This window comes from Furipterus horrens, unplaced genomic scaffold (assembly GCF_987537825.1).
Source record: "Furipterus horrens unplaced genomic scaffold, mFurHor1.1.pri manual_scaffold_12, whole genome shotgun sequence".
In the NCBI taxonomy this organism is placed as follows: domain Eukaryota; kingdom Metazoa; phylum Chordata; class Mammalia; order Chiroptera; family Furipteridae; genus Furipterus; species Furipterus horrens.
In genome coordinates this window covers 96,804,171-96,831,117 of record NW_028327182.1, presented here as the reverse complement: position 1 = coordinate 96,831,117, position 26,947 = coordinate 96,804,171, and the positions used below count along the sequence as shown (strand labels likewise).

Below are 26,947 nucleotides of genomic sequence, written 5' to 3'. Positions count from 1 at the left end.
TTCTTTTTTTTCTACAATAAAATGTTGAGGCTTCCTGGCACAGAAGACACTGCCAGCTCCTCTCTGCTCAGGTCCTTCTCCCCAACACCTGCCCCTGGGTGGGCGCCGGGCGCAGCGGGACGAGCAGGGGGTGGCACCTCTGCTCCCAGTCAGCAGCATCAGACCCAAACTAAGCAGCAAGCGAGCTTCTTCTGAAAGCAGTAGCCTACTTGGGTCTCCATATAATTGCAGTATTCCTGGCAGCGGCCCTCGCTTCTCCTGCAGTTGACAACTTTGAAATTTGGTTCCGGTTCTGTATAAGGAAACACCCAACGTTAGCCTTTGGGACGCGGGCCCATTTCAAAGCAGCATTTCCCTCCCCTCCGCACCTGCCCCAGGGAGAGCTCACCTTAGCAGCCGCCACCCGTTAGGCAGTGGAAGCAGGGGAGGGGCCCTCCCCCGGGTGCCCCCCACAGTACGAGACACTATCTAGGTTCTCCACGTGATTCTGCGGAGGGACGTCTCCGCGGCGAGCCGTGGGAGCAGGTGCCCGTGCGCTTCCCGCGCAGCTCACCAGCGGACTTTTCTGAAACAATCCTTACAACACCCGGCCTCAGGCGCCACTGTTCTCTGCCTGACGCCCTGGGTAGGGGGAGATTTAAGGCTTCTGCCACCGGTGTTTGGTCACCGTTTTCATACGGACTGGCCTGCGTCAGTTGAAAATTCTACCGTAGTGATTCCTGAACACACTGCTCCATACAGAAAGTCCCCAGTTCTTTAGGGGGGAAGGGAGACAGCCCCGAAAGAGAGAAAAGCAGGAATAGAACAAACGGGGAGAGGAGGACCCACAGGTTCCTGTTGATTTGGTAAATTAATTCTCTTCCTCATTCCTTTAAGGCAAAATTACTTAGGACATTTTAACATCCCGTGACAGAGTCAGGGGACGTTCTCCAGACCAGGAACTCCGAGTCTAATGGGGAAGCACACATGTGAACTCCATATAAGACCATTGTAGAGTTGGTACCACGTGACTTGGGGGCATAAAGGACAACCCAGGAAGGTCACGGAGGGTGTTGCATTTACATGGATGTTGTACAAAGAAAGAGAGGGCACACTGTATCGCAGGGGCCATGGCATGGCTTGGGGACCACCGAGGTGACAGAAATGGTGGGAAGCGGGGGGAAGGTGACGCGATGCTGGATCAGGAGACTTTATAATGGCTGGTTAAGTATTTTCAAAATGTATTTTTGTTTTTTTTAAAACAACTATACTTGGGCAGAATGCGTGTCTCCGGGCATAGACGGAGGTCATTGTGCCGACACGGGAAGCAGTGGGATTCTTTTCTTGACTCAGAGAAAAAGCACTTAAGAGAGACTTTTCTCCTCCAGCCACCGAGCTTCCAGCCTTGTTATTCCTGTGTGAGGGTCAAGGCTGAATTTGGGGTTGAGGACATCTTGGAGGTTACTGTCCCCTCGATGTCCTATGGACTTGAAGCTGTCCCCAGATGGGGTTTGGGACTGACCAGAAACGTGGCTGTGGGCTGTATGGCCCTTGCATGGCTCCCCCCGCATGTCCTCCACCAGCGCACCCCAGGGCGCGGTCAGTGCCTGAGCGCTCACTGTCCCCACCCCCGGCGCTCAGCACGCCGTCAGCGCACTCCGGGCAGCGAATAGGCCCCAAGGCCGAGGGAGGAAGACGTCTTACTGCGCATCACGTCCTCTAGCCCTCGGGTTTGGGGGAGGTCAGCGAGCGGTCCCGGTGTTTGGAGCTCCCACGGTTCATGAGACCTTCGGTGACACGCGACCCCCTCGGCCCTCCCGAGGGCCAGGGCAGCACAGTCCGTCCTCGGTCCCAGCCACTGCCCAGCCCCCCACACCTGCACAGCCGCCCTCCCGCCCACTGAGTGGGTGACCCTGTCACAGGGGTGCTCACTGACCTTGGTAAGGAGGACCGTGCGTTACGTAGTTGCGTTTTACTTGGTGGCGGAGCGCGGGAGGCCCGTTTGTTGCTCGTCCACGGGCCTCTCCCGTGGGGACCCTGGACACGGCGGCGCCTTCGTGGGTAACATGCCTGGTCCCGGGGAACCCTGCGCAGGAGCGGACACGCGACGGGGAGCTCAGAGCGCGTTCCAGTCCGCAGCCCTGGGAGGCTGAGCACAACGCGCCGGGCCACTCCACCACGGGGCGCATCGGCCCGCCGGGGCTGCCGCTCGGACGCACGAGGCGGACGGCCGGGCCCCGCTGCACAGGCGGCGCCTGCAGGTGGCGGACCGCAAGGCTCTGTGGGCGTCTGCACCGGCGAAGGGCTCACGGTACCTGTTACCGCCCGAAAATAGAAATAGACAAACAAGCAAGCAAAAAACACACGGAGGGACACGAGGACACGGGCTGGCGGGTAGGCCTGTTTCTCCCTTGGCTGTATGATGGCCCCACGGAGTCTGCAGGTGTCTGAACGCATCAAATGGTGCGCATTAAATTCTTTGTCTAATAATTATCCCTCAATAAACTGGCTGAAAAAATAGGAAGTGGGGCATGGATGGAGTGGGCTGTGGGGGAGAATGCCGTGTGTGTGTGTGTGTGTGTGTGTGTGTGTGTGAGAGAGAGAGAGAGAGAGAGAGAGAGAGAGAGAGAGAGAGAGAGAGAGAGAGAGAGAGGGCGCACAATGACACCGGGAAAGGTCTCCCTGGAGCCTGAGCACGTCCATCACAGAGGGACACTGAGCTGCACTCTCCCTGGGGCGTCACCGAGATGGTCACGGAGACCCCCTGAAATGTGAGGCTCTTTCTGGCACAGACTGGTCTTCTCCGTAAGGGAACGTGAAAAGGATAAAAGAGTGGAGTCAGGGTGGAGCCTCTCTCCCGGAAGCTGGTGCCATTGGTATGTTCAGCATCACTGGGATGCATAGTCAGGAGACTCCTGCCTGAAATTCCCACCAGAAAATGTGTCCCCCGGGCTTAGCATCCTACCACCCAGCCTGGATGCTCGTCCCCAGGGTGACCGGTGCAGAGAGACCCTGTCCCCCTGGCCCACGTCACGGTTCCAGTCTACCTGGAAACAGCAGGGCCACAAGGAGGATGAAAGGCAGGAGGAGTATCTTCATGTGGCTGAGGGGACAGCAAGCCAGGAAGGTCCCAGAGGGTGGGCGGGCAGCCGGGTGCTCTTTATGGCTGAGCCGGGGGAGTGGCCTGGGGCAGGGGAAGGGCTGCCTGTCAGAACAATGTCCCGTCACACGGGATTCAGGTAGGCACTCACGGTCCCACTGCTTGTGCCATAAACACTAAGCCATTTCCCGCAGGACATAAATATTGTGCCTGGATGTCTTGGTGGGTTTGGTGAATAGGAAAGAGCAGGGAAAGAGAAGAGTAGCAGAAAGAGGGAAAAAAGAGGTAAAGTGAATGTCACTAACATACAAGCAGCCATCACTGCGTTTTCTGAAAATGGGGACATAAATAATGTTGTCATATCACTTGTCTCCAGTCTTCTGAACATATTTATCTTAGTGTAAAAAAGACTGTACAGGGAAACATAAAACATTTCCAGAATGACCCGATTTTTAAAACTGCCTTTTCTGGAAGTTATACAGGTGCTTCCAAAGCGCTTCTGAATTTTCACTCCTGCTCTCCCTCCCCTGAGTCTCTCCCTGTTTTTTGGCTCTTTCACAACTCAGACATTTTTTTTACCCCTCCCCCCTTTTATTTTAATGATATGAGTCTTCTTTACTCCCCCCCGCCCCCCATTCTCCTTTCCCCAGACACCGGACCATTGATCCCTTTGGCTTCAATTCATTTCTGCTTTAAAAAATCCTGATGTTGAGTCTGGGTTTTCTTTTTCAGTGATAACTGAGCAAAGGCTCTCCCTCCCCTTCTCCTTCTGTCTTCTTCCAGGCAGGCATGAGGTTCTTTCTCCCCCCCCCGCCCACCATCTCGGACATGCATCACCCAGGAAGCCTGTTCGGCACTCAAGCTGGAGGGCCATCAGCTCTGGTTCAAGAGCGTTGTAACCATGTACTGTCTGACACAGCACCAGTGACTTGGAAAGGGGACGATTTCTCCCATGCGTCTCCCTTGCATGCACATTTTGGTCCAGAGAAAAGATCTTCCTGCAAATGAACATATTAAGACACTACCTGGAGAAAGCAAGTGGGAGGGCAGACAGGCAGCAACTGCAGCAGAGACGCGGCCCTCGGGGCACAGCAGGGAAAGGGAGGGGCTCTGGGGCTGCGGGTGGAGGTGCACAGGGGTCACAGCACAGTCCACAGCAATCGCCCACCCCGGTCTCGAGCCAGGTTCAACGCCAGGGAGCACCGAGGGGCCAGTCAGAGACAGCATTGGCACCTTCGCCTCCTTTCCTCTCTAGGCACGGGAACTCTTCCAGTTCTGAGGGGACACAGAGGTGGGGGCAGCTGGCCCGTGAGGGGACTTGGGGAGCTGCTGTTGCCTCAGTGCTAATGGAGATTTCTCTTATTCCCTCAGGCACACACTCTCTGTCCTTTTATACCCGAGTCAGAAGTATTTCTTCCAGTTGTGTCTGAATTTACTTAAGTGTGCAATTGGGATCTTTTATCAAAGATACAAATTTTAGAGTAAATAGGTGACTTATTCTTACAGATGTTTGTTTCCCCTATAAATAGAAAAGAAAAAGCCCAATACAATATTCAGATGTTAATAATGATGAAGATGAGTCCAAGTGTAGCAGTATTTTAATCGCCACCACTCAGCAAACGATTGTTCTACTTCAATAAAATCATTTGGTCTAACTAGACGAAGAAATGGAGGCAAAAATAATTATGTCTCATGTCCTCTGTCTAGATCTGAAGATAAAATAAGCCTCCCCAACGTTTCTGAAAAGAACATCCAGTGGGAAGCTGGTTGTGCTCTTTGATGGGCAAAGGCCGGGGGAGTCGTTACAAAGGCAGCAGGTGTTCCCTCTGCGCTCACCCACGAGCATCGCGTGTCCCGGAAAAACTATGATGTGAAAGCCACATCCATCCCGGTGGCGAGGGTAGCAGCCCCTGTTATAGAATATTCTAATCCTTGCTGCTACCTCTTTTTGAAATTACTTTGTCCAGGCAACTGATAAATTGTGTTGTTTTTCTTTCGGGACCTCGTAGGATGTGAGAAATTCATGTGAACCAAGGAGATGGGGGAAGTGAAACGGGAGGCTGCATCGCCAAGGACGGCACTGGGTGAGGCATCCGCCTGCCTCGCACACGCAGGGCTTGACACCTGCCCTGTCACCCTGCCCGGCTCCTTTCCCATGAGGGCCTGGGTGCAGATCTGCTCACTGGATGTTTGCCTCCGCCTCTCTTTCATCTTCAAATCATAAAAAGTGTGCCCTGGCCGGTGTGGCTCGGTGGACTGAGTGCCGGCCTGTGAACTGTAGTGTTGACGGTTTGATTCCCAGTCGGGGCACAGCCTGGGATGCGGGCCAGGTCCCCAGTTGGGGGTGCAGAAGAGGCAGCCACACACTCATGTTTCTCTTGCTCCCTTCCCTCTCTCTCTAAATAAATAAAAGCTAAAAAAAAATCATACACAATGTATAAATTATAAAGTGAAAAATGTCGAAAGCCAATTCTTTTTTCTGTTGATTTTCAGGAGGCTAATCTCCAACGCTCGCTGGCCCTCCGTCTCCAGCCCCAGCCTGCAGCGTGCTCCCTCCCCCGCGTTGGCAGCGGCGCGGCCTTGGCGCGGGAACTGCCCTGCGGAGACCCGGAGATCGGCTCGGGGCACGTTCGGTCTCGGGCACGGCGCTAACCAGGTGCCCTGGCAGGTGTACGACGCCAGCCATGTAAGAAGCCTCGGAGACAGATGAGCAAACGCAGGATGCGGGCCTTTAGGGATCTTAATCCTCAGAAACCAACTCTGACGCGGACGCACACATGACACAGTCCCAGCGCTTGGGTCACTCACCGGCTATTAAGGTGTGGCCAGAAAGCAGTGTTAGTTCGTTCCGCGTGTGGCAATAGTACTCTGATTATATTTTTAAAAGAGTCTGTCATGGAAACCAATGCAGATTCCTTGTGTCCGGCCATCAGAAGAACATGCGAGGCAAGGCTGGAATCTCTGACAGTTCCTTCGTGGCAGACGTGACAGCTCTCACACGTGCCCTCTGCCCCTGGGCTTGCGCTGGACCGCCAACCGGCGCTGGTCACGCTCCCATGGCTGGGCCGGCCCTCCTCCTTGATGCGCCCAGACCCTCCCAGGGGGGTTCCGGCCCCCTTTATTTTATGTATAGACAAAGCTGGCTACTAGCCGAAATATGGCATCAATGCTTATATAACTGCGAGTGCTCTGCGCCTGGGAACCTACGCATGATCTCCACGCAGCCCACGCCTGGGCCTCCGGGCTGAGGGAGCCTGACTGGACTCCATCGTCCTCACAGAGTCCCTTCCTCTGAGTTACAAATCCTTAAGTGTTTTCTGGGGAAGCAAGGTGGCATCTTGAGTATTCTTGGGAATAATCTAGAAGGGGGAACTCATCAAGGGAGGAAGGTGGGTGATGACCGCTTCGAGACGTGGGGTGATGCCACTGTGTTTGGCCAGAAGGGCACAGATCAGCTTAACAGCTCACGGGAGGCCCGGTGCACACCCACTGGGTGACACATGATACCAGGCGGGCCCTCGTGTTTACCGCAGTGGCTCTTCACACTTAGGGGCTAGATCATGGTTTCCCTAGGTGTGTGCAGAATAGGGACATTCTCATTCTCTTATTCTCGCTCAGTTGTTAGCTGGGCGACGTTTGCAGAGAGAAGCTTTCTGCCACCAGTTACTTGGTTTACCCTGAAATGCAGCCGAGCAGGAAAGCCAGGCCAGGTTTCCAGCGCCCCGCGCGGTAGCGCCCCGTGAGTGCTGCTCTCTGCCGCCACCTGCTGGACGCCCCCACCCCGGGCGCAACGCCTTCTCATCAAAGACTTTTTCCCTCCAACTCGGTACTTTGAATTATAGTGTATACCAAACACATTGCACTCCATATTGATCTATTTTCCACTTTAATGAACAAAAGACACACGTAATTGCCATTGGTATAATTCCGGCCCCCCCACCCCCCACCCCAAGAATGATGTCCGCTCTGGCTTGTGGCTGATTAGAGGTATTTGCAGCTGAGCTTGGTGAGTGTTGATGCTCACAGTCACCCGAGAAGGTCCGTTTGGGGCCCCGAAGGCCGGGCCCCTGCGTCCTCCTGCCCTGGCTCAGATCTGGGGCTGCACTGGGGTGTTCTCACTGTGAGGCCTCAGAGAGGGGAGCCTCGGGGGTGCAGCTGCGGGCGGGTCTAGGGACCAGGTGCCCGTGGGTGTGGGGCCCCCCCAGGGCTCACTGAGGCCGTGTCCGTCCCTTCAGGCGCACGGGTAGGTGTTGGGGCACGTTCCAACCCCGAACTCCGCTCTTTTGTAGTTCCCCCGGCAGCGGGCCGTCCCGTAGCCGCCTATCTTGTCCGCGTCAAAGTCACCTCTCGCTAAAAATCACACAGCCAGCCAGTGTGAGTGACTGTGCCCCAGGACAAGAGGCGATGGCAGGTGACGTGCTGGCAGCAGGGGAGTGACTGAAATTGACTGTAAAGATTTTTTGAGCTCCCCCAAATTTCCTCAGGTTCTGGGAGCTGCCAGGAAGTGGCTCACCTGTCCTGCGGGGAAGCCCAGTTGTCAGGTGCCAGACGTGTGTTTCCCAGGCGGCTTTGTGCACGTCAGCCCCAGAGGTCAGCTCAGTTCCTGAGACTGGATTCCATGCGCATAATTCTCAAACGTGACTTCCAGTCCCAGCCTTGGTCATGTGACTGATATTTCCAGTTATGTCTTGTGACAAGGAGAATACACTCTTACCGAATTTATGCAAATAACTATCTTGACATACAAATAAGAGTAAATAACAGTTTGCTAATTCTGGAGAGATCAGGCAGGGAGCAAAAAAAAAAAAAAAGTGTTTTATTTTGAACCAGGAACCAGGTAACTGGGGCAAGGTAGTTATGATCCCTCTTCCCAATAGCAAATCTGAATCCAGACTTACGGATGCAGAATAAAGGCATAGGCAGTATTTAAATGTCTCCAATTAAAAGCTTGGAGTCAAGACATTAATTTGGATGGGCATGTGACACATGAGAGTTTTGATAAGGAGATTATCTATCTATCTATCTATTTATTATTAGTGTAACAATTCATCCTAATATATGTTCATTTCTCTACCTATCCATATATCCATATCTATATCTATATCTATATCTATTTCCATAGATCTAGCTCAATAGGATGCCTGGGGCTGACTGCCTGAGAGCAAGCTAGAGGTTTGTTCCACAGATTTGTCTGTTTATAGACTCCTGGAGTCCCTCCCCTAAAAAAAAAAAAAAAAAAAAAAAAAGAAAGAAAGAAAATATCTATTTATTTTTACTTTACAGAGAGGGGAAAGGAAGGCAGAAGAGAGAAAGAGAAATATCAATGCAAGAGGGAAACACTGATCAGTTGCCTCTCACATGCCCCGACTGGGGACCGAACCGCAACCCAGGGATGTGCCCTGACCAGGAATTGAACCCAAGTCTTTTCACTTTGTGGGATGATGCACAGCCCGCTGAGTCACACCAGTCAGGGCTGGAGTTTCCTTAAAAAAAAAAAAAAAATCAGATGACTTTAGGATAGTTTTCTTACCAAAAAAGAAACAAAACAAAACAAAAAACAAACCCAGAAAAGTAACCCAGGAGGAAGGGATGATCAATTTTAGCCACTCATGTTCCCCCTCTCACGGAAGCACTTGACAGATCGGTAAAAGCCAGTCACTCATTTTTATTGAAGCGTCTTAGGGGAGAGGCCAGGGCAAAAAAGAAGGTGCTGCAGGCCTCCTGGCCTCTCCGGGAAGCCCGGTCTTCGGGGTGATCATCTCCTGTTTTGGTTCCAACATGGCTGGAGTGTGAGGCAGCATCTCAGAGACATCTGGCAGAGGGCAACAAGCTCTTCATTTTTCTTACAAGAAGACGCACATCTCCCTTTGAGCTTATAGCATTTCTCATCCAAAAACGCGTTCCTGGCTACACAAGGGGTGGGGGTGGGGGGCGCCTGAATTAGTGCTCATGTCAGGTAAGCCCAGGTACCAGGCACAACCAGGTAGGTAACTAGCTCAGGAAGCCCCCTTACAAGCTGGCGCCACGCCCTCTCCTACCAGCCCAGGAGAGGACACGGGGAAAGGTTTCCTGCCTTATTTTTCGGGCCAGGAAGAACAGAATTGCCTTCCAGGGTTCTGGGGGCTTTGGGAAACAGAAGCTGGTGTTCTTTGATCAGAATCTGTTGGGGTAATTAATTATCAGCTTGTTCCTATAAACCCTTCCAGAGTCAGTAACTTCCCCCACACTCTCAAAGTGCTTCTGGGTGAGAGGAGCGCGCAGCCTGAGCCTGGGGGACAGCCAGAGACTGAGGTAGCAAAGCACAAACACAATACACAGAAGAAGAAGTTTACTGAGGGGGGTGGAAGGGCTTAGAAAGGGTCCATCTGACTTCCCCTCCACTCCCATGTGCTGCGTTCAAGAGCAGAGAGGGGAGCACAGTTGGGGGCCTTCCCTCGGGCCAGTGTGCCCTGAGGTCCTGGCTGTAGCCTGAGGACTTGATCAGTAGCAGCAAGCTTCAAGGTAAGGACAGACGCATCCAAATCCACATGTTCGAGTGGCCCAATTTGGGTGTTTGCAACGCAAGAGTCAGATGCACACAAATCACAATCAAGGTCAACACGCAACGTCGACATTTGCTGACCCCAGTGGGCTGGTCTCAGCCCGTGCACCAGTCACGTCTCTCGGAGGGATAAACGCCCAGTATCCGAAAGCTCGGTGAACTACGGCTCCCACCAAAGGGGCCTAGACTCTCTCCGCCCCCTAATTTGCGAGGCCGTCTCAGGCTAGAGGTACTGGACCCCATTCTGACCACAGTCCTGGTCTGGGGCTCGGTTCACAGTGACAGTCCCGGAAGAGAAGGGGTCTGGAGAGAGAAAGAATATCTGTGCCCGCAAGGCTCCCGTGGATCATTGCAGTCACCTCTCTAGAGGTTAATGTAACTGTTTGGGCAGGTGTGTGTGCCTAAGTCATAGCCGTGAGCAAGTTTTCCCGACCTATCTTAGATAACTTTATGTTACATAATCTTCATTGGGTTGACCAGTTATGTAATAAGTGTGAGTGGTCTGAACATGATCCGTTGATCCGTTTCCAATGTGGGCATCAAACCAGCGCAGTGAGTGGCCCACTGCCAGCCCTGGGTCCCCCACTCCCGCCCCCACCCCCCACGCTGGCTTCCTGCAAATCTGCTCGCACAGAGGAGTGCCCAGCAGGCGTGAATGTTCTGAGCACCGGAGACCTCCCCAGCATCTGGTATGAACTTGGACTCACTGTGAATTCTGGAAAGCCCTTTCCTCTGCTCTCTGGAACCTGGGGCGAGTCTAGTCTTAGACTTCACTTTTAGGGAGGAGCCGCCAGAGCCCTCGGAGGTTCCCAGGAGCAGGGCAAGTGGCAGGAGTTCTGACTGGGAAGGACATGTCCTCTCACTGTGGCAGGCCAGAATTGGGCTCAAATGCTGGCCACACCCGCTTATCTGTGGGCCTCTGAGAGGCTGCTTAGCCCCTCTGAGCCTCAATTTCTGTATCTGCAAAACAGATGCAACATGGTCCTTCCCGACCAAAAAAGTCGCACTGAATGTCACTAACTTAGAGGTAGGGCAGAGCTTCCATCAAAGGCACTGGCCCTGGGGAGCCATGTGAGGTTCTGATCGCCCTGCCCAGCCGCACGGCACGTGACTGAGCAATGGTAGCCGGTTTCACTGTTTTACGCACTGCCACGGCCAGCACAGATACAGTGCCCCTCAGCTGTATTCCTTCTGTCTCCCAGCTCCTCCTGCCCCTGTCCTTCTTTCTGACTTGTCTTCATCTCCAGCATCACTTATTTTTAAAAGATTCATTGATGGGTACCTTTGATTTTAATTCTTTTTTTTTTCCTGCAAACTTTTCTTTTGCTTGGTAAGCACGAGGCTGGTGACCAAAAGGCATCTTTCCTGGTCCGTCTATGCTTCTGCACACCTGTGACACCGCCTTCTAGATAATAATGGAAAATGCGGAGGATTTAAAGAAAAGGCATGAGGGGAAGTCACCTCCTGCAGCAAGGGGTGCCCTGCAGGGCCGCCGGGCCCAGGGTGCCTTGCATTCCAGAGCTGATCTTGGCCATGTCCCCTGGTCACCGCCTCTGATCCCCTTCCTGCAAAGGTGCTCGTTTTACCTGGGGCCAGAAAGAAGAAAACAGCCAAGAGGAAGAGGAGCATCCTCATGACTCGCAGGGCCTGGAGAGGTCAGCTCCGCGCGGCATCCGTGAGAGAGCGAAGCAAACGCCCACATTTATGCGTCTTTCCAGACGAGCACCGTCTTGATTGGTGAGGCATGTCCAAGGTGTCTCCGTGCTCCGCTGCGTGGGGCCCTCAGACCTCAGTGGGTGTCAGTTGCCGGCTCAGCAGGTTTCGTTTGGTTTCTTAAGGTCTGGAAAGCTCCCAGGGGAAACGTGTGGCACCCGCACAAGGCTGCATGGGGGGTGGGGGACAGCACTTTCAGGAGGGGAACTTCCGGAAACAGTGCCCTGAGGCCACAACCCCAAAGGGCAAGGGAATGCCCAGAGGAGACTGGGCTTAGACGGTGGGCACAGAGTGGGCGTGGTTCGGCGTGGGAGGCCAAGCAGGCAGGCCCTGGATGGCTACACAAATGCTTATTTGCTCTACCCTCAAAGCGATCGGATGTGGAAGAGTTTGAGTTTGGAACCAGAACCCAGGCGGCTCTGAGCTAAGGAAGTAAACACTGTAAGGACCAATACACAGGGGCCAAGCTTGGACAAGAAGGCCCTGTGATTCCTTGATGGGGAGAAGCTTTTACGTCAGGTAGTTTCAAGAGGCCCGCAGTCCCCTTACTTTTCTAAGACTGGAAGCCCACTCCAGATCATCAAGAGCAGCTACATGATTTGCTGGGTCTTGTGCAGAATGAAAATTCACGGTCCCACACTCAAAAAGCAGAGAAAGATGCAATCCAAAACAGAGAGCTTTCTCCCTTCCTCCCAACTCACTCCATCTGTCATAATGTTTTTATTTGCTATTTAGTGCCCCACTCCCTCAGGTACGGGATACGTAAGGGACACCTGCAGACCCTCACAAATGCCTTGACAGTCCATGTATAGGCGGGGACTCCTGCCTACTGAATTGTCCCCACCTTCCAGCCACCACGGGGCCAGTGTGCCCTGCCCCCAAATCAGGCCAGGCATTTTTCCTTCCTGTGGGCCCACTGCCCTTACCGTGGTGACCGGGCGGCTCCCAGGGGTAGCCCCGCCTGTGAGCAGGGAGGCAGTAGGTACTGAACTGGGGGTGGGGAGCGGCTCCTGCCCGTGCTGCCCCTGTCAGCTCAGGGAGGGGTGGATCAAGGCCCCGCTGTGTCCTGAGACCAGGTCCCAGCTGGGTACACAGTGGTGGCAGCCAGTCCTAGGGGGAATAGAGAGGAGGACGCGGGGTGGGCCCAGGAGCAGGGCAGGAGCCCTCCCAGGAGGTGAGGCCAGAAAGTCCGCAGGAACGAGGCAGGAAAGCAAACCCAGCTCCCAGCTCTGTCACGTTCTCTGGGCCCGGAGAGGTTCCTTATGAATGAGTGAGCCTGCGAAGGAGTTTACGGAGACGTGCGCTCCCAGCGGGGTGGAGAGAAACGTGGATGTAGTCTCGGCCACCACGGCCGGGAGCTCTGAGAAGCACCTTACATGATCTCACGTAACTCTCTCCTGTGCCCTCTGAGAGGTGTGTCAGTATCACACCCTCGTCTGAAGGGCGAGGAAAGTGAGGTTCAAAAAATTAAGCGGCCTGTTCAAGGTCATGAGCTTAAAAAAGCCATCTGTCTGACTTCAGGGTCTGCATCTGTAAATCATCTTCTTCTTTTTTTTAAATCCCAGAAACGATGGACAGAGCATTGCACAAACATGGGCAGTGGGATGGGACTGCTTTGGGGGTGCAGTGACATGACTACTACTCCTGGGACCCACGTTCTCAGTGACGTCGAAGGATGTGGTAGTCATGCGTGATGTCGTTACAGGCTCAGAGTTTAAGCTAACTTGATTGCTAGCTCCTCTTCCTCCCGGGACATACATGTGCAGGCAACAGGAAGGAAAGCCAGGACAGGGAGAGGCCACCTTGCAGGGCTCAGACCAGGGCTCCTAAGCGTCCCAGACGTTCCAAACACCTCTGCCTCCTCGTCACGGTCCAGCCCCCCAGCAGCTTGGAGAGGCTGGTGCGGAAGGGCAGGGGCTCTCCTGAGACAGAGGAGAAGCATGCGCCTCCTTCCCGGAGGGTACAGCACAGCTGCACGTGGCCCTGGCCGTCCAACTCCGGCCCTGGCGCTCCTTCCGCTGCCCCAGGCAGATCCCCCAAATGCAAGGCTTGAGGGAGGCTGAGAGCTATTCTCCATCAGGACGGTCCTTGAACTTGGGAAGTGGAGCATGTCAGTGTGCTTTCTTTGTTGATTCACTTCACTGCCTAAGAGCAGGTCGTGATACTTTCAAATATAAGTGAGCCTCCCGTCTCCTCAAGGACACCCCGCACCTTCGGGAAGAGTCTTCTCGTCAGCCATGGCCCCGGGCAGGAAGCTGGTGCATTTCGCCTTCGTCTTCCTCCTCGTGTTCACTCAGTGTCCACCAGGTACATGGGGACGGGTGGGGTTTTGGTGGCAGAATGTAACATGTGCTGGCTCTTCCATGCACCACCTAAAATTGAGAGGGACGGTCAGCTCCCTACCTACTGTCCAGCTTCTCACGGGAAGTTCTTGAACTTGCTGTGGGGGTTTCTAAGAGGAAACAGCTATTCCTGTTTGTTTGTTTGTTTGTTTGTTTTTAAACACCACTACCAACTTCTTCCCTGTTACCAGGAGTAGAAAGACCTGCAGCCCCCGTGACCTGAAGCTGGGCATACTGTTTTATACAGTGCTATTTCCTGCAAGGATTTTAATTTCCAAAATGTGCTCTGTTCTGGATTTAGGGTGCCGGGCAGGACTCGAGTATCCCCAGCTACTCCCAGCAGGTGAGTTTGGTCCCTTGTGCAGGGCATTCACTTTAGGAACTCTGGCAGCGACCTCTCCCTTCCAGGGACAAGGAGGCGGTGGAGAGAGGAGTGAAAATAGAACTGCCCGAACTTCCACGAACTCTTATCTAGTTTTCCCCTTGTTCCCAGCATCCTACGTGGGTTTTCCATTTCACAGAGAAATCTTCCTGTGACTGGATTGTCACTTGGACCACAGAGATTTGGCCCTGGTGGCTACTCTCAGTGCATGGTGACCTCTAAACCCAGGTCACAGGATTTAGCTTGGACCGGCCAGTGAGCATTGCTCTGGGGACATGCTTATCCATCTCTTTGAGGCTCTTTCCCAAATTCAGTGAGGTGAGTGACAGGTGCCTGTCCTGGTCTAAGAGGGGTGAATCAAAGAGTGAGACCTGTTCAGTGAAAACTCACCCCCCTTACAGAAGAGCTGTTCTTAGTGAACAGCCCACTGATCTGTGTGTGTGTGTGTGTGTGTGTGTGGACTCATACAGGAAGAAAGCATATTATACACAAACTGAAAAAAATATTCTTCGGTAACTGTAAACAAAATTTAAGAGTGTTTAGATAGAATCCCAGAGGGAGAAAAACTAAGGTTGATACTAGTCATTGAGTGCTTGGTATGCACCTGACCCGCTCTTAGCAACTTGATGTGGATCATTTCATTTAACCTTCCACACACCCCAGGGAGGTACGTACTCTCACAGCCACCCGTTTTGCAGTAATGGAACAGAGGCACAGATGAGCTCTTACGTAACTTGTCCAGGGGTCACAAATAATCAGTGCTCAGGCAGGCCTCCAACTGAGGACATCGGAGGCGCTGGTTTTAATTCTGTGATTCTCACCCAGGTGGAATAGCACCCAACACTGCTCTTGAGTACAGGCTGCATAGAGTTTTCAATACACTGTGCCGCACAGAACTGAACAGTCAGACCGTACGCCACCTGAGAAGCACAGGCGCTGTCCTCCAGCGTCATTGTGCCCATGCCAGTGGGTACCCACTGCATACAAGCCCGGAGCGGGAGGTCAGGGTGAGGGTGGGGGCCCCGGTGCTGCAGCTCATGGCCTCACGGAGGTGGTCCCTGGCCTGCAGAGGAGGTCCGACTGGAAACACCACATCATTTCATGCCTCACCTGACTCTAAGGCTGGAGATGCTGATCCTTTCCTGCCTCATGCAGTAGAACAGGCTGAGGCCCGAAAGCACAGCCCTTAGCAAATCCGGGTGAAAAGAGGTGGAGCTCACAGAAGCTGGGGCAAGGTGACAGATGCTAATGCGGGAGCCCCCGGGTGAGGGCGGACATGGGCCTTTAGGAAGAGAAAGTCATAAAACGAGGAGCGAGACGTGAAGAAGGCAGTGAGGAGTTTGAGGTTTAGCTACTGAGCGGAGGGCCCTTGGAGCGTCAGAATCAGACCGTAGAGAAGGCACAGGATAGCGAACCAAGACATTGTTCTCTGTAAATAGCATCAGGAGGCTTTTGGTAGCACCTGCTGTTGGCGGAAGGGCATCTTCAGTAGAAGTTCACTGTTTGTCCTCACTTCCAGTCAAAGTAGGTTCGAGTCACCAGGGACTTCGTTTCAGAGGCTGTTGGAATTCTTGTCACAGGTGTGATGAGTGCGCAGCATTGGGGAGGGAAGGGGGTGATATAAGCCTGGGCTGGCCAGAGCAAAGGCTGGGGGCGTAGGTTTGACTCTGACCATGAACTTCACAAACGGACCAACAAAGGAGTCCCCAGGGGGCACGGTCAGTTCCGACACTTGGCGTGACTATAAACTGTCTTTGGGCTCGTATTCCGGAGATCTGGTGGTAAAGGAAGAGGACAGAGCTCCAGGGAGGGACGCTCTCCAGCCGTTGCTCGGGGGGCGAGGGGGGCGGGGAGAAGCAGGAAACACGAGGGTGGAAGAATGTGCTGCACATGTGCGCGCGGAGCGGGGCAGGGGCGGCAGCGGGGCCTCCACCCTGGAAGGTCCCTGTCACTCTGAGGTTCCTGGAGGAGAGGGGGTAATAGGAACGAAAATGAGGGGCAACAACCTAAATGCCGCCCCTGGGGAGCCAGACGAGCAAAGGGTTCTCCTTTGATGGCAAAGACGCTGCCCACCGGGTCCACGGACGTGAGCCGGAACGTTCTTTGTGGTCGTGGAAGAGCTTCTGTCTAAACAAAGAGAGCTCACGGAGTGAGCAGCATTTGGTAAAATATTCCGGCCTAAGTTAGTCCATTTCCCCACTAAAAAGTTCAGATGTAGACGAGCACTTACGCCACAGGCCCCTGACAGCGCCGGCTGAGGTTCTGCGTTCCCCGGGGACAGGTGGCCACCGCCAGACCCAAAGGAGAACTGAGCCCAAGGCTCTAACGCCTCCCGCGAGGACCTTCCACAACCACGCGGTGTCCCTCCCACTGCCGTTACGTAGCCTCTGTGGCAGGGTCAGGGGCGCACTGTGATCGTCCTGTGATCTCAGGGACGCCAGCCGTGCCTCCTCCTGAGGGTTATAGACACAAAGGGAGCAAAGATGGCACCGCCCTCTTGCTGAAACATGGACGCTCTCCAGCTCCTTTTTGAAAATAGCAGAGGTCTTTGAAAACCCTTGGCTGGTTCTCGAATACACCCTTTCTAATCATAAGCACACCCCCTCCCCTGAGCGGCCCTTGACCTCGCCCCGTCTCCCGGAGCCCCGGGAAGGGCCTGAGAGCAGCCCTTTCCCGGCGCAGGTGAGTTTGCGGCGTGCGCGCCCTGCAGGCTGGGCCGGGGCAAGTGCAGGCAGCTGTGCGCCAAGGACGAGCAGGTGGCCGGGAGCTGCAGGCTGAACTTCTTCTGCTGCCGCCGGAAGACCCCGTGAACCGCCCTCCTGGCCCCGGGAGCAGGACCGGCTCTTCCAAGGAGGTCAAGAGCAGCTCTGCGGCTTACCCAAGTCAAGCCACGCCTGCGTGCCGGGGTCCTTCTCCTTCCTCTCTCCCTTTGTCTGTTGTTGTTTTTGCTTATTTTTGAAGATACTCTTGAAAAGCACCAGACAGGCATGCGTGCCAAAGAGCTCGAGGACATGCCTGTCTCTTGGGTGTCATTCAGACGCTGCCGCTGTCTCTAATATTTGTAGACTGTCCAGTGGTTGGTGACACATCCCCACACTCTCCCCACATGGCTCATGGTCACCGCGTGAGATGTGTCTTATGGGCTCTGTTTGTATTGGAAGCAATCGAGACCCAGAGCGGCCGCCATTCCCTTGGTCGTAGCTAAGCCAGTAAAGGACGCACTTGCCACTGTCACGGTCTGTGTGTCTGTCTATGTGTACTAGTTCTCACGAAACCGGACACCGTCTGTGACCACAGCGTTCTAACTCTACAGAATATGGTACATGGCTTTTCCCACACCACTTCTTGGCAGACCCCCGCGTGGTCATCTCTTGATTCTAGCACTTGCGTTGTGTTTATAAAACAAGTCACACCAACTCAGTTAATGTCCCTGCCCCCCTTGGCCTTTTTCCTTTGGGCCAGTGAACGGAACTGTGGGAGATTGCTTTTGCATGCTCAGCATGGAATGTATCCAAAGGGGTGACTGTGTCCCTTTTACCTTTGTTTAATAAAAAATTCAATCTCTTAAAAAGATAAAGAGATATTCAATTTTTCTGCTAATTCTTGTGTCAATTTTGGTAAGGGGAACCTTTGAAGGAACTTTTCCATTTTTATGGGAGTTGTGGACTGCTCAGGCAGACGGGTGTTAACAACGTTTTCTTACACCAGTTTAGTCGGGAAGGGCTTTCTCACGGGTGCAGTTTTTGGGCCTCTAACAAGCTATATGCGAATCGGTCTGGGGCTCAGGACACTTCCTTGCCGAGAGGTAAGAACCCACACAGCCTCTACCAGGAGTCTCACCTGTGAGGAAATGTCTTTTCTTGTTTCAGGCGCAAAGAATGCTCTTTTGTCTTTGTTCAAGTGCATGTGTCCTATGGGTCTGCTGCATGGGCAACAGCAGACCCTCCATATCACCCTGCCCAGGCTCTGTAGCTTCAGCTTCACTGGAGAGGACACTCCAGCGTCATCGCAAGATGTCGATTCAACACGGGAGGAGACAGATACCGTGTCACTCCCGAGTCGGACTGCACAGCCATTCTCGGCGGTGCAGATAGACTCTTAAGAAGCTACACCATCGTCTCTCGAGACGGACGGCTGCCGACGACGATGTGTCCTATGGCGTCTGGCCGACCGCACTGCCACAGCTGCCCTCTCTCTGCGGGGAGGGGCGGGGTTCTTTCCCCTGAGGCATGAGAAGGACGATATATGCAAATGGCCCTGCACTGGCCAATTTTTAAACGGTGATTATTCCAGGCACCGATTAGTCACTCGGTAAATTTCATAAGAGGGTAAGTTGCATGTAAAATCCTTGATAAGAAGAGGGAGCGGTGGTTATAGATCTCATGGAGGTGGTGGTACTGGAGATGGCGCTTGAAGAAAAAATAAGGGATGAGTAGGCAGAGACGTAGACTAGACTATCCCAGGCAGGAAGACAGTGTCCCCTGCCTTTCTCTCTCACGAAGGTTACATCGGTCAGGTCTGATTCGCCAGCCCACGCATGATTCAGTGGGGCATGGAGAGCAGGCGATGCTTAATGAACACTACAAACCCAAGCTCACCGCTCACCCTCGGAGCCACAGACCTTGTTTTAATCCGCTTTCCTGTTAAAAGAGCTCGGTCCCGGCTCTGGTGCCTGGAGCCATGAGGATCTTCCTCTTAATCGTTGCTGTCTTCATTCTTCTTGCTCAGATTTTCTCAGGTAAGAGGGAAATTCTTAGAGATGCAAGGCCGAGAATCTGTTCAGGACCTGATTTCTGAGAAGAAAGCTCAGCTTTTAGAAAAGTGTTGGACTCACCTCATAAGGACCCAAGATGGACCTGTCACTGGGAATCCTTCCCTGAGATCAGACACAAAACAGTGGGATACGATGGACCCAGACCTCTCCAACCAGAGAGAAGTGAGTTAATTTACCTAAAAACCCTACGGAGGGTTCAGACTTCTTTCCACTTGGAGCCCTTTCCCCCTCTGCAGACTTCCACCCAGCCTCGGCGTGTGCCAAAGTGATTGCTGTAACCTGAGGGAGAAACCCCAGAGGCAGGACCCAAACACACCTGTTAACTTAGGGAAGTACCGTCTTTGTAGCCTCAACGAAACTAAGCTTACGGTAATAGGTTCTTAACAGCCTATTTTTCCCTATGTCTCACTGATTTGTCCAAATCTCCTCATATTAGATTATTTTGGGTTTTCCTTCTAGCTCTCATACACTGGTGGAAAATTATACCATTTAAACCACTAACGTCTTGATTAGTTTGCTTTTAGGCTCTTGAGTCCTTTGAAATGGTCTCTCTTCGCTCCATACGGCCTGGACTCTCTCCCTAAGAACGTTTTCTGTCCTTCCCTCCTCATCTGTCCTTCATCCCTGGTACAAAGCCTCTCCTAACGTGGCCGTCCGTGCATGGTTCCTGAATTCCTGCACTTACTTATTACGCAGTTGGGCCTCAGTAGGCCTAACAAACCAACAGATACTGAATGTGTGCCCACCACTTATGAGAAATTGTTCTAGGATCTATAATAAAGACAGGTAAAATGGAAGTAAAAATAACACTAGAGCATGGCTTTGCCCTTAATTTGTTTGAATTTTATGGGCGTGTTATTTCTGTGCTGGTCAGAAATGGGCTGCCCACAATAGGAAATGGGCACTTGGTAAATGTAAAATGTATAAAGTGAATGTACGAGACACAAAGACGCATAAAGTAACAGCAAATGGTTCTCATAAATGCCACACATGATGCCAAGTTCAGAGAGAAGTTCTAGCTGAGAAGCTTGGTCCTCATTGGGGGTTGGGAAGGGCTTCCTGGGCAGCGGTATGAGCGTTGCACTTTTGAAAGTAGTCGGGAGAGAAGAAAGACCAGGGCCCAGAGTTACTCCCTCCTGTTCCAAAGTTTCACTTGTAGAATCAAGTTACTTAGCTTCTGCTCCCAGTCCCTTGCCTTGGAGGTCACAGGGTGGATCCAGGCTAAGGACACATGTTTTAAGCTGCCCCCTCCCCCTCCTTTCATCAGCGTGCAATTCCTTAAGAGCGCCCTACCCCTAACTCGGCTGGGACACATTTGAATTCCTGCAGTAAGGAGAGTGTGGGCACCAGGCAAGACCAGGGTCACCACAGCGATCAGAGACTTCAGAGCCAGACAGGAGTTAATGATCAACGTACGAGGTAATAAAAACAAACTATTATGCTGAGATATTTGAGGCTGATCCCACTTTCAGGCCTTATAAGCTGTACGAACTCTGTGCTTTAAGCTCCTTTCTGTAAATGGTAATGACATAGAGTTGTTTGTAAGGTTAATACACTTGTTCTATTAATTAGAGGCCAACTTGTCTTAATAAGGAAACTTTAAAATAGAGTGACTGAAAAAAAAAGATAGTTTATTTCCCTCTCACGTCAAAGTCCCAAAACAGGTCAGCTGATGAGACTGAGTCCCTCAGGTCACGTTGGCACCAGGGAGAAAGGCCACCTTTGCTATCCTACACGTGTGAGAGAAGGACCTTTTTTGTTGTTTGTGTTTTCTGAGTGAATATCAAGTCAGGACACTGCAGAGACTGTACAGGGGTCTGAGCTCAGGCACAGCCGTTCAGATGACACCTGCTTATTTGAGGTTTATCCTCTGTCTCCAGGGGATTTGCAGTGGGGAACTATGACTCTGGCGGCCTGGGTGATATGATCTTGTTCTTTCAGTAATTAATTACTGGGTCACTGAAGACTAATTGCTTTCTTCCCTTAGCCAGGGGAGGAGTTCAACGACACATACGTTGTGAAAAGCTGGATGGTCGTTGTGAAGTTGAATGCCTTTCCTTTGAAGTTAAGATCGGGGGCTGCAGAGCTGAACAGACACCGTTTTGCTGCAAAAAGAGGAACAAAAATTAGGCACTGCAGAATGCAGCCACAAGAATGAAATAGGTGAGGTGCTCTGTCAGCTGCGACCTCACTGCACTGGGCCTCTCTGAATCTTTTCTCTTTGACCTCAAAATTTTGGGTTCTCTGGGACTATGAGTCCAGGCCATGCTGCTATGGGGAAACACCCTTCCTCAGCCGTGAGGTCCTGGAGGGAAGGTACTGCAACCCGTCATCTGTGCACCCACAGCTCCTGAGTCCAGGACCTACTGATTATTTATCGAGAGCGTGAAATGGTGAATTAAGAGATGAACGAGGTAGGCTGGAAATGTTGGACCGCGACCCACCTGAACTGAGTTGTGAAGTTACAGCCCTGGCTGCAAACACGTTTGTGAGCCTGGGCCTTCTCTCCCAAGTGTCTGATATCTGCAATCTGAGGACATTGACCTGCATAGAAAATGGGCCGTCCATCTGCTGGACACTCACTGTGGCCACCTCAGCATCACCCCTGTCCCATACTCCTCCTCCTCGCCTTCATCAACAGGAACTGGTGAGAATGTCTCACATTCTCTGTCTGATCTAGAATTTCAAGTTTCACAAAGAAACGGGCCCATGCCAAAACTCAAGCTGGCCATAGACGGGGTATCATCTTCATTCTGGCCGCCTGCAGTAGAATGTGTCTGACCAGGCCTATCAGGGGCCCCAGAGGCCACTGAGTCTCACACCCTCATTACAGATGAACAGATCCAGGCTCGGGGAGACCCTACAGGCATCGGCTCACCGACATCTGTGTGCTTTCTGCTCTGTGTTCTTAGCATGTCCATAAAAGAGTGTGCTAGCTGTGCACAGACAACAAAGGTCAATTCAAAGATGGAATATTTTTCTAGCAGCTGAAGTTAGCCATTGGATGGAGGAACCTGAAACTAGCTGCCAACAAAACAAAAACCTGGACTCTTCCCCAAAGCCCTCCTGTGACTCTCTGGCGCCTTGCCCTTTAAAGAGCAATGGTGGTGGCAAAGTGAGACTTGCCTCAGGCCTGACGTGCCTCCATCTGGAGCCCAGGTTTCAAGCAGAGCAAAATATCTTTCCTAGGCCATTTTCATTATAGAATGTGTACGGTACACCCTTCCAGAACAGAAGAGAAACCCCCCTCAGCTCCGCTCTAGAGAATTTCCTTATCTCTATTCAATTAAACTTGCTTCTTGTAGAGATGTAAATAAAAACCAAACCAGAACAAAAAGACCTAAAACATAATTTCCTGGTAGAAGACAATTTGTTGAAGTTTTCAAATAAGAAACAAACATGTTTGTAAAAATGCTCAGATGTTGCTATTTTCATGGGGCTGAATATTTCGTTCTGAAAATTTTGCCAGAGGAAGACGGGAAGGTGAAGTATCCATTGAACCCGAAGAGCCATCCTAGGTGCTGAGCCTTGGCCAGAATTCCTTATCGATGGACGCAGATAGAACAAACTGCCTTTGAGAATCTAAATGTGTTTGAGTGTTTTCCCTTTCCCTTCTCTTTCTGTCCCCGTTTCATGGCCAGGTGACTCGGAGTGTCATGTACATTTTCTGTCCCCACTCTTTTCACAGCCTGTTTGCTTTGCAGCCTGTAGAAGTGTCTACTGCATCCATCATGCTCATGGACTCTGTCTCAGTAAAGAGACCCGTGACCTCTTTGACATGCCTTAGTCACTGATCTCTTCACGACAATTCCAGAACCAACCCCAGTGATCTGGGGCCATACGCACCCTCTTGGCTCTTTCTGAAACGCGTTGCAATGTGATTCATCCCCTTCCTCATTTCTCCCTCCTTTGCATGCGAGGACCACAGCCTCCCGGATATATTTCTTCCCCTTCTTCACCTATTCTCAGACTCCTTTGCTCCCTCTTCCTGCTCCCATGGATTCAACCCCACCCCACCCCCCGTGTCATGACTACCAAATTCCAGCTTTTCTGGCTCCAAGTGCCCTTCCACACTCCCCTCTGTGGCCTCGTGCAGGGGCCCGCGCGCTGCATTTGCCAGGCGCCCTGGTCTGTTAGCTTCCTCCTGGTGCCTTGAACACCTGGAAGGAGCAGGAGGTTCAAAACTAAGACAAGGAGAGCGGGCAGCTGTTTCCAATGGCAGACGGGGCCGGCTCCGGGCTGCAGCCTCCTCGGCCTTCTCCGTGGGCTCCCGAGGACGCGCAGAGGAACCGGCAGCACCCAGGCTCTATCCTCTCGGTAGTGAGAGGACCAGCCGAGCCACGGCCTGCTTTGCTGGGCGCCCCGGCTGCCCACGCCCCTCGTGGCCCGTGTCTCCTGCTCTGAAGTCTGAGCCCTGGCTCTGGTGCCTCCACCCCCCATTCCTGAGCCCCAGCCACAGCGCACGCCTTCCCTAGAATCTTAAGCATCACTCCTGGGGTGCACCTGACTCAGAGGCCAGACCCCCAAACTCAGAGGTCCAGCCTCGAGCTGCATGCCACTAACTGCCCCGTTGCCACCATGGCGCCCCAACATGGCCTTTCCCCTTTTGCTCCTCCAGGCCCAGAGGCGGTGACTGAACCCTATAGTTGTTCATCTCTGTTCCCTTAACCCAACCTTGCCGTTCAGTGTCGCCAAATCCACTCCAATTCCAGTCCCCAGGGTGGCTTCTGGGTACCTGGAGGGAGCTGGTCTGATGAAAATTCCACACCGACTCCTAACCCCAACTTCTTGCTGAACTTTATTAGGCTACTGATCTCCTCCATGTGGATTTCTGAAAGGCATTTCAAAAGCAATTTGCCTGGATTGCAAATCATCCCTTTCTTTCTCAAATCGATCTTCACTTAACCTTGGTCAATGTTGCCATCACTTACTCAGACATGTAGGTTAACAATGGCTTACAGGAGAATGCGTACATTCCCTCATGGTCACACACTCCACTCGTTACATAAACCTACGCTAACTGTTCATCGATATTCGCATATTATGTCGTAATTTTTCCCTCCCCTCTGTCCTCACGGACATTGTTCTAGTTCCGGTCCTCATCATCTCCAGCCCTGGCTTGTTCACTGCTCTGTTAAGCTAGTTAATCCTCATTGCCATTTTCCTTGGTATAAGGTTTACTTGTAATTTTGGGATTGGACATTCCAAGGAATAAGGAATAGTGCCACCTTCTCATGTTGCATATGTGTGCATGTGTGAACACATGCATATCCCCCTTCACACACAAACACCACATTGGTTGTTCAACCACCAAATCTAAGTATGAGGTTCACACTCAGATACATCAGAATACTTAGGAAACTAAAATATTAGAGCTAGAAGTAGCCTGGGACATCACCGAACTCCGTATTTCCAGAACTAAATTAATTCTACGTACATAGAATATTTCTAAAAATCAGTGCTCTGAGCTCCACTCCAACACTTTCATATTGGGAATTCTTAACCTAAGAATCTGAAATTTTAAAACAGATGCTGTAATGTTTGAGAACTGTCGACCCCTGAACAGAGGTGCATCTGAGATTCGAAGGCGACCCCCGCCTCCACGGAGGAGCCGAGGTGGGGTTTGGGACTCCCGACCAGGATTTAGCCTTTGGGTACAGTGGTGTTTCGCTGCCTTCCACCTGGCCATTCGAGAAGGATGTGGCGGGAGAAAGTGGACAATAGGATCACCTTCTTGTTCCATTCAAGGGACAGAAGCTCAAACTTTAGTGGGGAAGACAGATATGTGTCCAGTCAACTAATAAAGGAAGGCAAGTTTTGCAGCCCAAGCCAGACCCGTGGGATTCAGAACAGGCGTAAGGGACATGGATTCTGCCTGGGGCTACTGGAGTCTGAAGAGCAGGTTCACAGACGAAATGTCCTGTCCTTGTCTAGGCCCATCGCTTTATCACCCTAGACTGAATCCCTTTAACTGGAACTGGAGGATTGTTGTTGATAAATTTCCCCTTTATTGCCAATATAGCATTAGCTCATGTTCCCATTTGATAATTATTTTCATTCCAAACTGCCACTGTTGTTACTCTGGCGAACTGAGCATCTAAAATAACAAGGACTGTCTGTCCTCCTTGGAAGGCCATTCTGCTCCTGTGAGAGAGATCCCTCTGTCCCTGGAGATCCTTAATGAAGTATTAAAATGTCCTCATTACCCAAACAAAGACGTTCCACCGAGCCTAGGGAGCTCCTGACTGAAAGGAAGCCAGCTTTTCCCTGTCTTTATGGACACTGTCGTCCATGAGAACTATTATTACTCTCCTCTGCCATTTTATTCTTTCGTGAACCAAGTCTCGGGTGACAAAAGCACATTTACACCAGCCTTGGTAAGTTTAGAGACTCTGAGAGCTTGAGAGAATCCTGCCCACCAGACCCAACCCCCAGGACTGCACACCAGGAAGGGCCCCAGGGCAAAGTCAGTGAGGGAAGTGAAGTCACCTGAGCCCTGCGTGACATCTGCTGGTGGCGGGAACCACCTACTAGGGCAGGGGAAACCTGACTCGGATGAGTTCCCAACACTTTCACATTGCGAACTCTGAAAGTAAGGATCTGAAATTTTAAAACAACATAATCTGTAATGTTTGCGAATGATCGATCCCTGAACAGAGGCACATCTGAGATTCGAAGGTGACCCCCACCTCCAGTGAGCAGCAGAGATGTTCCTCACCATTATCTGTATTTCCCTGCTGCTCGTTAAGGATTACCTCGGGGGTCCTTGTTACAAGACTGAGTTCAGCCTCTGCTCGCGAGGAGTGTCTCTGCCGCCCCGGAGCGCGGGGCCGGGGCTTCCCTGCGGCCAGCCTGTCCGCAGAGGCTGCGTCTGTGCCCGGACTCTTGGTCCCCGCCGCTGGGACGAGCCTCCTGTATCGCTCACGTCCCCTCCTGAAGCACCAGCTGGCAGGACCCTCCTTAGGGTGGCTGAGCCCATAGAAAAACGTCCGAGTGCCGCGAACGCTTCTAATTCCACGCGGATGCCCTGGGGTGGCCCGTGACACCCTGGAAGGGCTGCGAAACGCGGTACCAGCCGCCGGAGCGTCCCCCAAGTTTTCTGCCGTAGCCCAAAGTCCGGGGCGCCGCGTAGCCAGAGAGAGAGGCGCAGCGTGGAGTTGCCTAAGCCCCCCTGAGCCTCTCCGAATAGTCACTGTCCCCTCCTCGACCCAAGACGGGCGCACACTGCGCACAAGGCCAGGACGGGGAGACCTGCCGGCCTGCCCAGGCGACTGCGGGACTTCCCAGGCGTCCGAAGGGCCGCGCCCGGGCCGTCCCCTGCTTCTGCGGGCGCGGGGCGCGGGGCGCGGCTCCCCGCCGCGGGCCCCGGTGTGCGCGCTGCCGCAGGTCCGCGCAGAGGCCCCCCGGGAGGTGCTGGCCGCACCCCGCTAGGGCCTCCGTGGGCGCTTACGGGCGCTGTCACACAGTTCACATCAAGTCGTGCGTGTGTGTAAACACGGGAGCGAAACGTCGGTACCAGAACTTCTACAGAATGACCTGCGTTTATGGGATTTACTGTGGGGTTTTTTGTTATGGCCCAAGCTTGTATATATATTTGCTTCTCACCTAGGAGCGGATCAGATCAACAGTAAAAACGATTTCCCTTGGATAAATCATTTTGAAACATCGATGCCATACAGGACATCGTATCTAAGGCGCCTTATTAATTTCGGTAGGTTCCCGTCTCACATCGCCACAAACAAGGTGGCCCAGACAGGGGAGTCCCACATCGAGGGGCCGGCAGGACCACATTCCACCCGGGGGCTCTCAGGGAGCATCCTGGCCTCCAGCTGCTGAGTTAGGATTCAGCCTAAATTCAGGATGACCTTTTCTTGAGATGCTTCAATTAATTGGATCTGAAGGTGTGCCTTGGTCTTTCTGGAAAATTAGAGCGACCACGCCCTTATGCTTAATGAGATCAAGCCTTGGCGCTGATTGGTTGGCGGACCTCTTCCTGGCTATAAAAGGGCGGAGGAGCCGGCCAAGTCCTTCACTGGGGGACCTTCTCAGCCTGGGAAGCCTCGTTCTCCAGCGGGAGCTGTCAAGTGGGAAAGCTCGTGAGAATCCCTCCGGAGCC

General features: G+C 52.6%; 4 protein-coding genes across 4 annotated transcripts; 2 read left to right on the top strand and 2 right to left on the bottom strand.

Moving 5' to 3' along the window:
* Positions 1-158: 158 nt before the first annotated feature.
* Positions 159-3,078, bottom strand: LOC149996631 (sperm-associated antigen 11B-like). The gene is made up of 3 exons (XM_090258243.1): positions 3,027-3,078; positions 1,916-2,065; positions 159-292 (listed from the first exon to the last, which is right to left on the bottom strand). The coding sequence occupies exons 1-3, from the start codon at positions 3,076-3,078 to the stop codon at positions 159-161; spliced, it is 336 nt and encodes a 111-aa protein (XP_090114369.1).
* A 4,232-nt stretch (positions 3,079-7,310) lies between these two features.
* On the bottom strand, positions 7,311-11,255 carry LOC149996630 (beta-defensin 106A-like). The gene is made up of 3 exons (XM_090258242.1): positions 11,207-11,255; positions 8,858-8,986; positions 7,311-7,429 (listed from the first exon to the last, which is right to left on the bottom strand). Exons 1-3 carry the CDS (start codon positions 11,253-11,255, stop codon positions 7,311-7,313), a joined length of 297 nt encoding a protein of 98 aa, XP_090114368.1.
* Positions 11,256-13,570: 2,315 nt separating this feature from the next.
* LOC149996629 (beta-defensin 105-like) lies at positions 13,571-16,867 on the top strand. Its single transcript, XM_090258241.1, has 3 exons — positions 13,571-13,640; positions 13,977-14,018; positions 16,740-16,867. The coding sequence occupies exons 1-3, from the start codon at positions 13,571-13,573 to the stop codon at positions 16,865-16,867; spliced, it is 240 nt and encodes a 79-aa protein (XP_090114367.1).
* Positions 16,868-18,731: 1,864 nt separating this feature from the next.
* On the top strand, positions 18,732-20,961 carry LOC149996628 (beta-defensin 107A-like). Its single transcript, XM_090258030.1, has 2 exons — positions 18,732-18,795; positions 20,819-20,961. The coding sequence occupies exons 1-2, from the start codon at positions 18,738-18,740 to the stop codon at positions 20,959-20,961; spliced, it is 201 nt and encodes a 66-aa protein (XP_090114156.1). The 5' UTR covers positions 18,732-18,737.
* Positions 20,962-26,947: the final 5,986 nt, after the last annotated feature.